Source organism: Helicoverpa armigera, chromosome 11, assembly GCF_030705265.1.
Source record: "Helicoverpa armigera isolate CAAS_96S chromosome 11, ASM3070526v1, whole genome shotgun sequence".
NCBI classification, from domain to species: domain Eukaryota; kingdom Metazoa; phylum Arthropoda; class Insecta; order Lepidoptera; family Noctuidae; genus Helicoverpa; species Helicoverpa armigera.
The window spans coordinates 7,054,344-7,069,012 of NC_087130.1; the positions used below are offsets into that span (position 1 = coordinate 7,054,344).

General features: G+C 36.8%; 1 protein-coding gene across 2 annotated transcripts; it reads right to left on the minus strand.

The window, feature by feature from the left end:
* Nucleotides 1–438: 438 nt before the first annotated feature.
* Nucleotides 439–12,535, minus strand: LOC110379634 (probable helicase senataxin). Of its 2 annotated transcripts, XM_049850825.2 has the most exons (17): nt 12,444–12,535; nt 12,121–12,373; nt 10,398–11,481; nt 9,355–10,213; nt 8,237–8,397; nt 7,759–7,893; nt 7,006–7,244; nt 6,641–6,749; nt 6,197–6,358; nt 5,704–5,849; nt 4,529–4,648; nt 3,710–3,849; nt 3,254–3,398; nt 2,605–2,848; nt 2,075–2,231; nt 1,463–1,646; nt 439–595 (listed from the first exon to the last, which is right to left on the minus strand). In XM_049850825.2, the coding sequence occupies exons 2-17, from the start codon at nt 12,301–12,303 to the stop codon at nt 446–448; spliced, it is 4,218 nt and encodes a 1,405-aa protein (XP_049706782.2). In that variant the 5' UTR covers nt 12,304–12,373; nt 12,444–12,535; the 3' UTR covers nt 439–445. The 2 variants fall into 2 exon arrangements, with proteins under 2 accessions (XP_049706782.2, XP_049706781.2); XM_049850824.2 differs by having other exon boundaries at nt 12,121–12,507.
* Nucleotides 12,536–14,669: the final 2,134 nt, after the last annotated feature.

A 14,669-nucleotide genomic window follows, 5' to 3' on the forward strand; every position in this document is an offset into this window, starting at 1 on the left:
CATATACGCAAACTTATTAACTAATAGTATTATAGAAAAATACCATCCTATAATGAATAATCTTTAACAATACATAAACATACAAGAGTATAAAACTGTACAACACGTCAACATAATTCATTCTTTGCAGAGTAACTAGGATCGTGGCAGTGTCAACTTGCCTACAAAGAATGTTAAAAAAAAGCTACAATGATCGCTTTCCCATTATTTTCCCAAGACCATCATAATGTTATCCTGTGACTGTTGATCTATTTCTTCATTCATTAGGTTGCTTTTACAGATTACTTTTGAAAACGCATGTTCGACAAACTACAGAAAAGACTCACCATTGGTTACAAGCGTTTTGCGAATATTTCTACAAAAATTCGACCGTGTTCAGGAATAATTCAGCTGCTTAAAAATTTAAGTTTATCACTGATGAAGCTATATATTTTAAGATTAACAATTAACGGTGAGTTTTATGTGTTATATAACTCAAAATATTATCACTGGGCAACTGTGCCGCCGTTATTGGCTGGCACATTTTATTTGGTAGTTCTCTATACAGGTTTCTTCGTTGGGCATCTTCGACTAGAGTTCTCCACTGATGGTTTTTCTGAAATAACAAAAAATACTTTGTTAAAATATCGTAATAAATGGACTGGCAATTCTTAAGATAGATTTCGATTCCAAAGTGGATGTAGCGCTAAAGCTGTCTATAGTAATCGTATTATCGCATCGTATACACGCTGGGATTGTGAAACTGAGGAAATTAAGCCAAAATATACAGCATTGACAAGACGTATCGAAGAATATATTGGACAGCAGTTGATTTGCTACATCGTTTAACCGGACAAAAAATATAGGCCTACTAGCCGTTTTCCCGCGCTTTCAACCCCCCTCCCCCCTGTGGGAATTACTGCCAGTACCAGGATAAAATATAGCTTATGTTAAAGAAGAGTGTAGTTTTCCAAAAAGGAATCAATTTTTCAGATCGGGTTAGTAGTTTAGTTAATCCTTGTATCGTACTAACAAAACCATGTGTTATCTTTGTGATACTAGAATAAAAGAATAGATGGCAGACTATAGATCCTACAAATATTATAAACTAGCTTCTGCCAGCGGTTTCACCCGCATCCCGTGGGAACCTCTGCACAACTCGGATACAAAGTAGCCTATAGCCTTCCTCGATAAATGGGCTATCTTACACCGAAAGAATTGCTCAAATCGGACCAGTAGTTCCTGAGATTAGCGCGTTCAAACAAACAAACAAACTCTTCAGCTTTATAATATTAGTATAGATATGAAAGTTGATGAGAATATTGGTCTATGGTGAAAATGTATGGATGTATGTTTGTTATTCTTTCACGCAAAAAGGGCTAGACCGATTTGATTGAAATTTGGTAACACATAGGCTACAACAATACACCACGCAGGCGAAGCCGCGGGCGGAAGCTAGTATAGAATATAGTAGATGACTCACAATGAGCGCATGCGGGTTGAGGCAGACGAGCAGCGCGTGCTTGGCGCGGGTGAGCATGACGTTCATGCGGCCGGCGTCCGTCAGGAAGCCGACGCCCTGGCTCCGCGCCAGCGACACCACCACCACGTCGCGCTCCTGGCCCTGGAAGCTGTCCACCGTGTTCACCTCCACCTGATTCTCGCCGCTGGAAAGAAAAAAAATCGTTTTTAACCAATTTTTCTCGTTTGAAAAATCCAAAGATTTTCTGGAAGAAATGCCATATTGTACTTCACTTTGGATTTTATTTTTCTGCATTGTTTGCTAATCCTTTCATCAATTAAATATTTTCATTCAATCTAAAAATAAATGTTTTTCTTTCGGTTATTCATTTACCGGGAATTTATTTAACCAATTGAAGCAAAATATGGTGCGATAAAAAATAATTTCCTTAGGAAATTCTTAACATTTAAGACTGTCCATAACGGCAGGTTTACAATGAGCAGAATGACGAGCAGTAAACCACTGAAAAAGTTTTTATTTCTTGATTGATTTTGGCTTAACCCTTGTTAAGCCTGTTCAGGTAAAACTGTGAAAACAAATAAATCAATTTAGCAAAGTATGAGTGTAACTGACAGCTGCAGCGTCCGCAGATGTCTCTTGATGAGGTCCTTGTGCGCGTTGTAGGGCGTGATGACGGCGAGGCGCAGGCGGCGCGCGCGCAGGCGCCGCAGCAGCGCCGCCACCAGCCGCGACACGCCCCACGCCTCCAGCTCGTTCGCGCCCGACAAGCCTGACCACAGACATACATGTGTAGCTAGATAACACTAACACCCACTTGCAACGGCCAAATACACTTCCACATAACATAAAATTTAAAAATACTATGTGAAAATTCATAGTAAATAGTAATTTTAAGAAAACTGACGTTCATATTGTTGGTGGACTTCAAAATAGAGAAGATAAGTAACATTAGTTTATTTAAAAATAACCATATAACACAGCAGTTGGAGAACCTCCGAACACCTACGCCAACACGGCAGAATGTGTAATATAAAAAAATATACTTTTGTCAAAAGATCGAATGGTGTTGAGATGAAACGGGTCCTCATTTCCCTCTAATAATGGGAAACTTCAGGCTATATCAATAGAACAGCTATTCTTACCTTGGCCTTTATCTCCACTGGATATACTAATAATATTGTACGCTGGTATATCGATATCCGGCCTGGTTGGCGGTACACTGATTATTCTGCCATCGTAGAAGGCTCGACTAGGATAGTCGGCAATATCAGGCTGCATACGATATTGTTGGTTAAGTAGTACTACAGGACTACCACCCGGCCACTGCTCAGTGCAAGAGCTTAGACGAGAGAACAAACTCTCGTTGAGACCATGCCTTTTCGCTCGCTGAAACAAAAAGAAAATAGCAAAATTATTCGAAATGTTTCTCTATTTTTGAAGTGTTAATTTAAAAATGGTAATTTTGCAGTTTGATGTGGTAGATTGAAAAATAACAAATACAATAGCTTAAACGTCAGAGAAATTAGTTTCAGACACGTCAATTCTTTTTTGGATGTGGTGTACACATGGGCTTACACATCAAGATATAAAAGATCGCTTTACATCGTCTTTCTACAAAATAGTCAGCTTATACTAGTTTTATACAGCTTGATGGGTCGCCGTGTGTACGATTTTCTTAAAATACTATATAGGTAGTAGAGCAAACAACAAACAGTCGATTTACGACCAATCGCACGTACGGCGCGGCGCAACTTACACCTTTGATTTCGATTTGGGTGCGTTGCTACTAACCTGTGAGCAGATGAAGCCGGGCAGCTGCTGCGGGTCGCCGATGAGCGTGAGGCGCGTGACGTCCAGCGTGAGCGGCACCAGCGTCTCCGGCTCCATCACCTGCCCCGCCTCGTCGATGATGCACAGCGCTATGCGACGCTTCAGCCTGCAGTACATATACAAAACTTACAGAACATATCGGTGATCATATAACAGCAGCAGATACTTTGAAAGTGGGAAAAGCGGGGGCCACAAAATGACAAACTTCTCCCAAAATTCCAGAGACAACGAATAATGCTTTCAATTTAGGTGTAAAGGGTAGCCTAGGTTCGGGGCCCCTTTAGCTCGAGGACCGTTAGGCGACGGATTTCGTCGGAATTTTAAAATTTATAATTGGAGTATTTGGGTACATCGTGTATTTTTATATATGTTTGTGTATTTTCGAAAAATAATTAAAATTGTACCACATGTACCGACCCTTTCATCTTATAGTTCTGTGCGCTGGCGAGCGTGGTGACGACGATGTCGGCGCCCTCGATGATGCGCCGCTCCGTGTGCGCCAGCTGCTCCGGCCGCACCGCCTCCGCGCCGCCCGCACGACCAGAGCCCGTGCGTAACTGCCGCAAACAAACAATGATTAATCATGAAACATATAAGTAACTCGCCGTATTCCCGCGGTTTCATCCGCGTCCCGTGGGAACTACTTCCGGTACCGGTTAAACTATAGTTTATATTACTCGTAGATAATATAGCTTTCTAATGACGAAAGAATTTTACAAATCGGTCCAATTGTTTTTGAGTTTATCCATTACAAACAAAGTTTTCGTCTTTATAATATTAAGTATAGGATACCTATTTTTTTTAGATTTTTAGTTAAGCAAAAAATATGAGAGACGTGTCTTTTGTTACTGCTTCTATTTTCACCCACAAACTTATAACAACAAAAGTGCAGCCCATTATTTGTGCAACTTATTCAGTCAGTTGTTATCACATGAGTCAATGAAGAAATAAGTACGTACTGGCCAACTGGCTTGTATAATTAAGAAAGACAATAGCTACACATAAACCTGGCAGTGAAGTTACTTTCAATTGATTGCACTAATGTTAACGTACAAAAAAGGCTTTATGTTAAATCGGAATTCACCATTGCACTTGCATAAAAGGCTATGCACAATACTTGCAGTATAGTTATGGTTCCTGCAAGTTATATGATTTGCATACTGAACGTACAAGCAAAACATTTTAACAAGATTATTTACACGGATAAATAAACAAAATACAAATGTATGTGCTCACCAATGCCATTCGCTTCATGAGGTCATCGACCCGACCCTGGCAGTACGCCACTCTTGATTGGTCCTTCGCGTCCTGGGCTTGGGTCTTCCACATGTTTATTTTTGCCTCTATGTGTAGAATCTGTAAGAAGATTAAAACAATTGCAATTTATGAATTTTTCAAGTCAATTACAGTTACTATGAATATTTTCTCCTATATAGTTGTTGGTGCTAGCCGATTTTGGTTATTATAATTTCCTGTTATACACCTCGTGATATGTTAAGGTTCTATGACTTGATAATTACGTGTAGAGTTAATTTTTACATTATTTGAGACTTCCAAAAAAGGTCTGGTTAGCGCGCACGTTTTTTTTTATATATTATATTATAAGCTTATTCAAAGGACAATGCTCATGAAGTATGAGAAAAAAACCCAGGCCCGGCGCAAAAGAAATGTAACTCAAAATATAGGTAAAAATAAGTAATTAAATATTACATAGGGGGCATTATCGAAATCAGTGGCTATATGTGTGATATTGCTATTTGAATTTTAACATCTGCGGTACATTGCTACTCAAGATTTGAGGGGTAACATAGTGTATTAGTAAAAGGACCAGCAAACAGATACAGGTGTGGTTTAAGAGTGTTGTAATGACATGTTTATAGCAACTTCTCCACTATTCTACCTACTTTTACAAGATAATAGGATGATAGAACTAAAACAGGATATGAATGTACTTTTCATTTTAATAATAACGCTTAAAAGTCATCGATTCTTTATTTCTAACACGACGAGATCCAAAAATGTTGCGGGATGCGCGAACTGTTCCTCATGTCTAGCCCACCCTAAGTAATGTAAAACGCTCATGACGCGATGACGTGGGCGCTGCAGCGTGTACTTCGGCATTGATGTATCTTTTTGGAGAAGCTTATTACTTGCCATATTACTTGTTTGTTGTTTCAGATAGCACTTTAATTAAACTATAAGCCCCAGCTGCTCATGTTACCCCTTTAAAAATTCAAATAGCAATTTCATACATTTAGCCATTGATTTCGATGATGCCTCCTATGCAGTATTTCATTACTTATTATTACCTATAATTTGAGTTACTTTTCGTTTGCGCCGGGCTTGGGTTTTTTTTGAGCATTGTCCTTTCGATGTGTAAATAGTATTTCCATTTTTTGAATGTATGGTACCTCTTCGTTAAGTCCTGCGGGCGCGGGAGGCTGGTCGGAGTTGATTCTGCCCAGGTCCCGCTTGGCCAGTTGTTGCGAGCTGATGTTGGCGGCTTCGGGATGCATCGCTTCTTCGCGACCTACGCGGACCATGCGGAACCTTTCCGCTGGTAACACAAACAATAAAATTTTATGCTCATGTCAAAAGTCAGCCATTTTTGATTGGCACATTCGTGGTCGTGTTTTGTTTTTCGGTACTTTTTGGTTGTTGTGGAGTAAGTGAAAGCTGACTTCGGAGGTCAAAGTTGTATGATGGTAGCTGTACTTTAACTTTCAAGATATACTTTTCAGGTTTTTCTAAGGTTATACGGTAGTTTGCGAGATTTCATACAGAAAAGTAATAAAGATGCGCTGATCGATAAGTAACCTGAATCGACGAAAAAATCGACCCTTAGAAGTGGAGATATTAGTATTTAAGGTTCATCTATAGTGCCTTATAATTTAATACACTTACACTTTGGTAAACTTTGTCTGAGATTCAGTAATCTAATGACTAGACCGTCCACAGCGGCGTTACTCGTCGCACATATTAATATTTTGCCCCTGTTCTGTTGTTTCTTCACTTGCGCGTTGTAGAAGTAAGTCATCACGATCGCGCATATCACACTTGATTTCCCTGTGGGTACAACGATATAAGTGTTACATTTTAATGTAATTTTGTGCTATAGAGGACATTACAAAGAATCGATGTCACTAATCTATTATTATGATGAACGTGAAAGTTTGGATCTTACGAGAAAAAACTTGTTATTTTCATAGAACTACACAACATACAATATCAGAATAGAATACCTATTATTGGCGGGGTTCGGGAAGAAGTTCACACAGTACAGCCAGTTCAAAATAAAGTAGTATTTCCCGGTTATTGGTAAGAACTCAAAGTGCAATGTACACATACCGGTGCCAGGAGGACCTTGAACCATTTGTATAGAAGGTTTGTCACCCAGTGCCGCCGCCACGGAGGAACTCACAGCCATCAACTGACTAGGGTTTAGCGTTCTTGTCCACTGCAATATAGGAAATAATCTGTTATATGTATTACATTCCTATCACACTCTATTAGTTTATAGTCGTAGTAGTATGAAGGCAAAAAAATTGTCAGTGTGTGTGTATGTCTGTTACTTCTTCACGCGCAAACGGCTTCAGGGATTTCGATGAAACTTTGCAGTAACAAGCTGCTTTTTATTCGGTTACGGAAAGTAGTTCTTTCAGAAAATGGGTGATTTCCACATTACCCGTATTTGTCTATTGAAAAGCACAAACCTGCGATTGCATATCAAAAGACTGAACTTGCTGACTCATTACAAAATGGTGTGGTTCTGGTCTGAGTATAGCGTCACTGAGCGGCGATCCCGCCAAATATTCCATGGCTTCAAACAACTGCAACTCCTTATTAATGTAAGCTAAGTTTCTCCCTATCATTAACTCCCCCGGTTTCAATGTACGCATTTTATCAGTGTAGGTAGCGTGTAGAGATATACTGTAAAATGCGTGCCTGTTACCTGAAAAACAATGATCTTTTATTATATCTATACTAATGTAGAAAAGAGAATACATTTTGATACGTTTGTTTTTTGACTAAAGGCTCGACTATCCCAGAGTAACACAGGCTAACAAAACGGTATATAAAAGACTAGGTTTTTATCAGCAGTTTTTACCCGTGGTAACTACTGCCTATACCCACCGGATAAAATATAGCCTTTTTTAATCAATGATAATGTAGCTTCCCAACATTGAGTTTCAAATGGTTTAATTGTTTCGGAGTCATTAGGATACAAACAAACAAAATTATATACATGTAGAGATTGGCAAGGGGCTCATGATTGCAATAATGTAATTGATAGTGGAAGGTGAATATGGCTGTACTGCTAAGTAATAACAATTAAATATTATTGCAATATTATTCTAAAAGCTCCCTTATTTAGCAGACAATGCAAGAGGAATCCCAATATAGACCTAGGAATGGTTGGATGATTATTATCCAAGTTCTGGTATTGGTTTGAAATATATACTTACTTGGAGGTGATGGAAGACATCTGACATTGTGTACATAGAAAAACCGTTGATTTTTGGCATGTTCTGGTCCAAAACTTACCAGAAGTACTTCTCCCACTCTAGGAAGCGTTTTGGATCCCCTTTCAGGGACAGAAACTGAAAAGAAAAATCGAGCTATAGAGACTCAAAAACTAGTCAAAAAATACCGCAATTTTTAGGTGAATAGTAGAAATGCAACTTCATTGTATGGTAATAAAGATGCAATTTGAATGCAATAGATTTGAACAATGAAACATTGTGATGGAAAAATACTAGTTAACATTTTCAAGTACTTAATATAAAAGCATTGCGTTTATTGAATAGTAGATATGTTTTTTTAACTCATACAACGTTAGTTTATTGTTATCTGTAGTTATAGCAGTTATCTGAGATACTGGTCAAAAATATCTATATCTTGACAATTTGTGAAACATTTATCAAGATATATATTTCTTCTTACCATTAACACTAAGGCTAAATAATTCAAGGCATCTTTCGTGTGAAGGTATAGGCGGCAGCGACTCTATTCTCAATTCTATTCCATTGTTCTCATTACGTATCTTCATATATGCTAACGTTAAGTATTCCCAAATCTCCATTAGAAGTAAATCTCCTATCAATCTGAAATATGTAATTTTATTAGTACAACACGTACATTAGTAATACACTATAGCACATGAGCGAGAGTCGAATACAGCTGTCGCGATTTCTAATCCCATTCTTTATCGGCACGGGTAGTAGGTACCTAAATAAATGTAGTGTGCATAATGAAGGTATTAGCTTAGTTTCTCATGTTTATATACAATTGTGATGAAATCGGATGTTTAAAATGCGTAGGAGCACGTTTACTAAATGAGTCAAATTTATCTTTAAAGTCAAAGTATTTATTTGCACATGAATACAGTAGGTTCAGTACAAAATTTCAGTGTGTTTGGTATTCAGTCATAATATAATGATACATGCAAATTAGCACACACTAACTTGACTCTTGATTAATTGAGTGGGAAATGTTTTTAATGTACATTATGCCATTAAGCATACATTATGTATTATTACGCCAGTAAGCAATCATTTAAAAGTGCCGTGCGGAAGTTTCTGCTTAATAAATTGCTAGATGAATCACCATTATGATAATCATTGGAATATTATATGCTAGTATATGTATTATATAGATATATGTATATATATATTATTATATATATATTTTTTATCTTTTGTATGTTATATATGTGTAATAATATTTATGTACTTACGTCTATTTTAGTATTCTATTAAAATGTTAATCTGTAGTTGTCTTATACATGTCTTTCTAAGTAAGTAATGCACCTACCATGTTATCTCTGCATCATCTTAAGGTTGACTGGAGAAAATGCCCATGGCATTAAGTCCGCCTTTGTAATTGTATGATTGCATAAAGTTTAAATAAATAAATAAATTATGTATGGGGCCAACTAAGTTTCACGCATAAGAGGTTTGGTGTATACTGATAGATATGGAAAGAGTGGTACTAGGTGTAACAGTACTCAATAAGTATTACACACTTCCTAGTTTATAAGATAGAATAATTACTGTACTTACTGTACATATTGATTATGATTCACGAATGAGTGGAAAACAGACATCGGCGGATTATTATGTCCCAGTATGGGAGGAGGCTCAGTATTATTTAATTGTTCCTCAAACCACTGCGGATTCCATCGTAGTATTTTCATTAAAGTCAATTTTTCTAATGAAAACACTGGCGCCTGTCGCACGTCTACCATTGTTTTCACCAAACTGGTCTTCTTCATTCTATTGCCAGGTTCAATTTCAAACACTAAGACTTGCGGTGGTACTTCGGAAAATCGCACCACCTTCTTCTGTTGTTCGTTTTTCAGAGGGCCTACTTTGGACACTGGCTTGCCAGAAAAATATTCACCATCTGTTAATGGTTTTATAATTTTCAAGGGCAACCTTTTTTCCGTTTCCATAGGCTTTGGAGTAACTTTATCTTGTATGATTTCGGTTTTACTATGACTTTTATGCTTTGAACTTTTACTTTTGTCTTTGAGTGTTTTCTCTGGTGCCTTTCTCTTGTTTTCAAGATCTTCATTTACATCTCCATCTTTGCCTTTTGCCTCTTTTGATTGCGGCGAGGTTTCTCCATCTTTTTGTTTCCCTTTGGGAACATGTTCTTTTCTTTTTATTGGATTTACAATAGCTTGTGCGACATCTGTTAAGAATGCTCCACGGTTAGTGGTAGTTATCTTCACATTTGTGGAGATTGGTTTGTTGCTTGTTGAAGAATCTCTATTCTCTATTGATTCAGTTTCTTTCTCCTTGCAAGCTATTTCCTTCAGCTTTCTCTTACGCTCTTCCTTTTGGGAGTTGGAAATGTGTCGTTTTGATGAAGATTTGTCTTTATGATGCCTTGATGAAGAAGAACTTTTTGGTTTGACTGAAAAATAAATAAAAAATAGGTATTTTATTTCAATCTTATCTAAATGAATAACATCTGGGATAACCTTCCAGATATGATATTTTAATTGTAAAAGACAAACTGATGGCGCCGTCAAAAAATATTAGTTGTGTACATACATAGTGTAAAAGAAGTTTGTAATTATAATAACTTAATAACTTACTTTCTATTATTTTGATCTGGTTTGATTTATGTTTTGTTCCATGAGCAATGGGTTCTATTAATTGTGCCTTCTTTACTGAATCTCGTATGGGTGATTTTAAAAGCATATCTGCTTCTTTCAATACCTCTTCCATACTGTATCCGTCTATTTCATCCTTGTCTTTTATCGGCTGTTTGTTAGAAATTATATGTTCAAACAATTCATCAGATTCATTATCATCAGCCTGTGGACCTTTTGTTATATCACGTACTTTATTAATTGCATCATCTGGTGGTGGCAAATTTAATGAAATTAAATCATCAACGAAATCATCATCTTTATCATCATTTTCTTCAAAATCCAAATTACTCATACAAACAAAATCATCCAGTTGGCTGTAAGAGCTGTCTTCTTGAGTATTTTCTACTTTAGGGCTTTTTGCCATTTTCAAGAAAGGCTTTCCAGGACTGCTCTGTGAAAGACGCATCAACCATTGTTCAGATTCACTATCACTGTCGCTATCAATTGAAATTGGTTCATCATATCCCAGATATTCTTGTTTTACATTAAATGCATCAAATTCCATTTCATTTTCATGCTTGATATCTATATCTTTTAGTAATGGTTTCAGCTGTTCTTCACTTATAGGTTCAAGTTTTGTTTTCTTAGCCCCAGTTTCAAGTGGTTTGGCACGAGTTTCACTATCACTGTCAGATAAAACAATATGCACGATATTATCATCACTTTTGGGCTCTTCTTTCACATTTATTTGATCTATTTTTCTCTTTAGTGGTGCTTTAGCATTTAGAACTGGAGATTTATTGTTTTTAGACTGAGCAGTCTGAATATTGTTCTCATTTCCATCTAATTTAGCAATTTTAGATTCAATTTCATCAAGTTCATTCTCACTTTGAAATTTCAATTTTTTTGTAATAGGTAAGGAACAATTTTCTTTGATAAATTTGAAGACATATTTCTCACTATCATTTATGTTAACAAGGGGTGCTCCAACAGTCCAACCCAAACCAATGATATCTGAATCTTGTATGACATATGGAGTATTCGGCGGTATCTTAGTGGTTCCAACATATACTCCATTTGAACTCTAGAAAATAAAGTTACTAAGTTATAACCAATTTTTCAGTCTTTTAAACTGTATGTTTGAATTAAAAATTGTGCATGTTTATAGAGATTACATTAAATAAATTACAAATATATTTTATCTATTTATTTGCTGCTGTTTTTGTAAATATTTTAATCAAAACAACAGATCAAAATAATAACCCTGTTTTTGTGTTTCAGTCATAATTATGTAATTGTGTATTTACTCCTTTTAGAAAAAAGTGATATCATTTTCTTAGTTTTGTACATGTATTAATACTAATTTATTCATTGAAATAATGAAATTGGCTTAATTCAAGAGAACATAACCACACATTCACCAATTTTGAACATTTTGATCTGTACTAACCAAGATTATGTACAAATTTATGGTTTCCATTAAAGTGAGACACATTATTTGTTTTAATATATTTCCATGAGCAGTTTTAACCATATTATGTAGACACTATTTTCATATGATAATAAAGCATGACTGTAATTAAATGGGTTGTTATAGTTAGACTTAAATAAAATATGTGAAGACAGGCAGAATCTTTGTGTAGACATAAGTTCGTCTTAGAAACGCTGAGTAAGTTCAACATTGGAAGAACCTATAGATATAAACATAATCATAAGTCAGTACCTTTAAGTCTGTAATGATTCCGCGATTATTTTGAACTTGTATAACGCAGTGATTCCTGGATATAACTGCGCTTGAAAGAGTTATAATATTATTTATTCCCCTGCCTAAGGTTACATTATCGCCTTCCGAGACTGTGAACTCTTCAGTTCCAAAATTTTGTCGAGTTAATTTCCATTTAGCCATGTTAAACACGTTTATGTTTTGTATTAGTAACTAAATATGTACTTATTCTCTTCGGCTTATTGCAACAACACTAGAACAAGAACACATGTTATAAATATAAACCGCCATCAAAAACAAAGTTTTTATCGAACCAAACGAACTTTTTAAGTTTCTTGCTTCAATCAACCAACAGTCAACTCAACTTCAATTTTTGACAGTGTAAGGTTTGACATAGCGCAATTTTGTCTCATTTTAAGTGTTGCCAATAAAGTATTCTTGATTTCCCGAGTCGGTCACGTGAAGTCAATTCTCCACTTTTTTTCTTTCTCCACAATTTACGAATGAAAATAATGTTTTATACAAAATTAAATTATACTTACTGCTATGCTGTACCGTTATGCATTTAAATCGACGCTTTACCCCATTGTGAATGTGTGCGAGAACGAAGAGAGCGCTTTCCCTGTTTCTACCCTCAATTTCCAGGTAAAAGGGGATTTTTCCCGTAATTGGCAGCACTGCTTATAATCGGTGTTTGCATAGTTTAAAATCAAATTGATATAAGCAAAGGCTCTAAAGGGTCCACGGTCCACGGTCCTAGAGCCGAAGCCGGTTAAGTTTGGTCAAATTCCTAGAGCCTATTAACTTGATCAAAGTTGCCGGCTTCGCCCACAATAATCCTATTCTGTGTATAATATAAATTCAAAAGTTTGTGAAATATTGGCTATTTTTTATCCATCTGCGTCCGGAGGGCCCACTACCGTGAGGGACAGTCCTGTACTCGCCCATTATACTAAGCAATTGGTGAGGGAATCTATCAGGTCTAGGGCACCGGTACCAGACGATAAAAAAACCCGAGCATTCGAAAGTCGGTCGTATAATATGAAAATAAACTCGTTTTTTTTTTCAAACTTTCAAGAGAAGACTATTTACTGTGTTAGTTCCAAAGCCGCTTTGTTTATAACCGACTTCAAAAAAGAAGATTCTTAGTTTGACCTATTTTGCAGGTATGAGCGCGTGTAGATACGTATGAGCGCGAAAATCTCACTTTTGGCTGGACCGATTTTAATGCGGTTTTTAAGTAAGGCGGCCAACTTTCCGAAAACTGAATGCGGGACTTAACATTTCGTGAAAAGGGGGGGAGGGGGGGAGGGCATTGAAAAATGATCGGACGGAACTGATAAAATAAAAACCGTAAGCAAAAAGCTATAATTTAACCTATCAATATCGTGTCACAGCGTGCACTAATGTCTTATTTTCAAAATCATTAGGTCTCACGAGCCCAGTAGAAATAAAGAGAACGAGATTATATTATATAGGTAATCTGTGTTCCTGCACTGTAGAGCGTGCGCGCAGGTGGGTGTTGTGTAGAAGTGTGGTAGAAAAATAGGGATGCGGGACATGCGGGACGCAAACAACGTTTTGCGGGACTATTTTACTAATAATTTCAAAACGGGATTTCGTCAAGCATTGCGGGACGGTCCCGCAGAATGCGGGACGGTTGGCCGCCTTATTTTTAAGCACAGTATCTGTCAGACTTAGGTATGCCCATTATTGAAGTGGGTTTTTTTTAATAAAACTTTTTGATTTACTTTTTGTATTAAACTGGAGGATGGGACACCGGAAGCTATGATCCATTTGAGTAGCCTGTAAACCTATGTAAACATAATATTGATATAACTTTTTATTAAAACTCAGTTTAAAAATAAAATGAGGCTAAAATTCGATGTAAACAATCATAACCAATCATACCTACTTAGGTACCTAATCAATTGAATCGTTGTTTTGAGCACGATTTTGTTTAATAGGTATCTATTTTTGTAAAAAGTCCTATCAACATTACTTATTTACTTCTGCCTACTCAAGGAGCACAGTAAATTAAAAGCTGTGGGAATGTACTTAGTCCAGAAAGCAGAAGTACCTATGTTTGAAAACGAGTCCTATTAAAGGGACTTCGGGTGTCCAGGTAACTGGGTGTAGGTGGTGAGATGAGAGAGCAACTACCTCTGCATCTTTCAGTCAGTTCTTTCAGTCAATACTGAAACACCGGCTCTCACGACTGGAAGCCTGATAAAACTTGCATATGGAAACCGCATAGCATAGCAGCCCACGTTACCGACGACCGACCACTATTACAGTAGTACCTAGTACCTACTGAAATCCTTTATTTTTTATAATTCACTTCTTTCTGAGCTTTCGTATGTTACGTTAGGTTCCTATCATGTTCTCCCTTTTCGTTCTAATTACTGCAAAAGAATATCAAAATCGGTTTAGCCCCTTTCAGACATAATAGTTTCATTAACCGGCTTTCAGGTTTAGTTTTATGGTGAGCTTCATGTATGGCATAGGTAGGTGCTACCTAATGCAATCATAGAGTAGGTACATGAGAC

What these genes read in the sequence shown, in the direction of transcription:
- LOC110379634 (XM_049850825.2), bottom strand. Translation starts at nt 12,303, where the DNA reads ATGGCTAAATGGAAATTAACTCGACAAAATTTTGGAACTGAAGAGTTC. An exon ending in GAATCATTACAGACTTAAAG is followed by an intron (nt 11,482 to 12,120) that starts GTACTGACTTAT and finishes TTTATTTTCTAG; the next exon opens with AGTTCAAATGGAGTATATGT. An exon ending in TCAACCCGCATGCGCTCATT is followed by an intron (nt 596 to 1,462) that starts GTGAGTCATCTA and finishes TTGTTATTTCAG; the next exon opens with AAAAACCATCAGTGGAGAAC.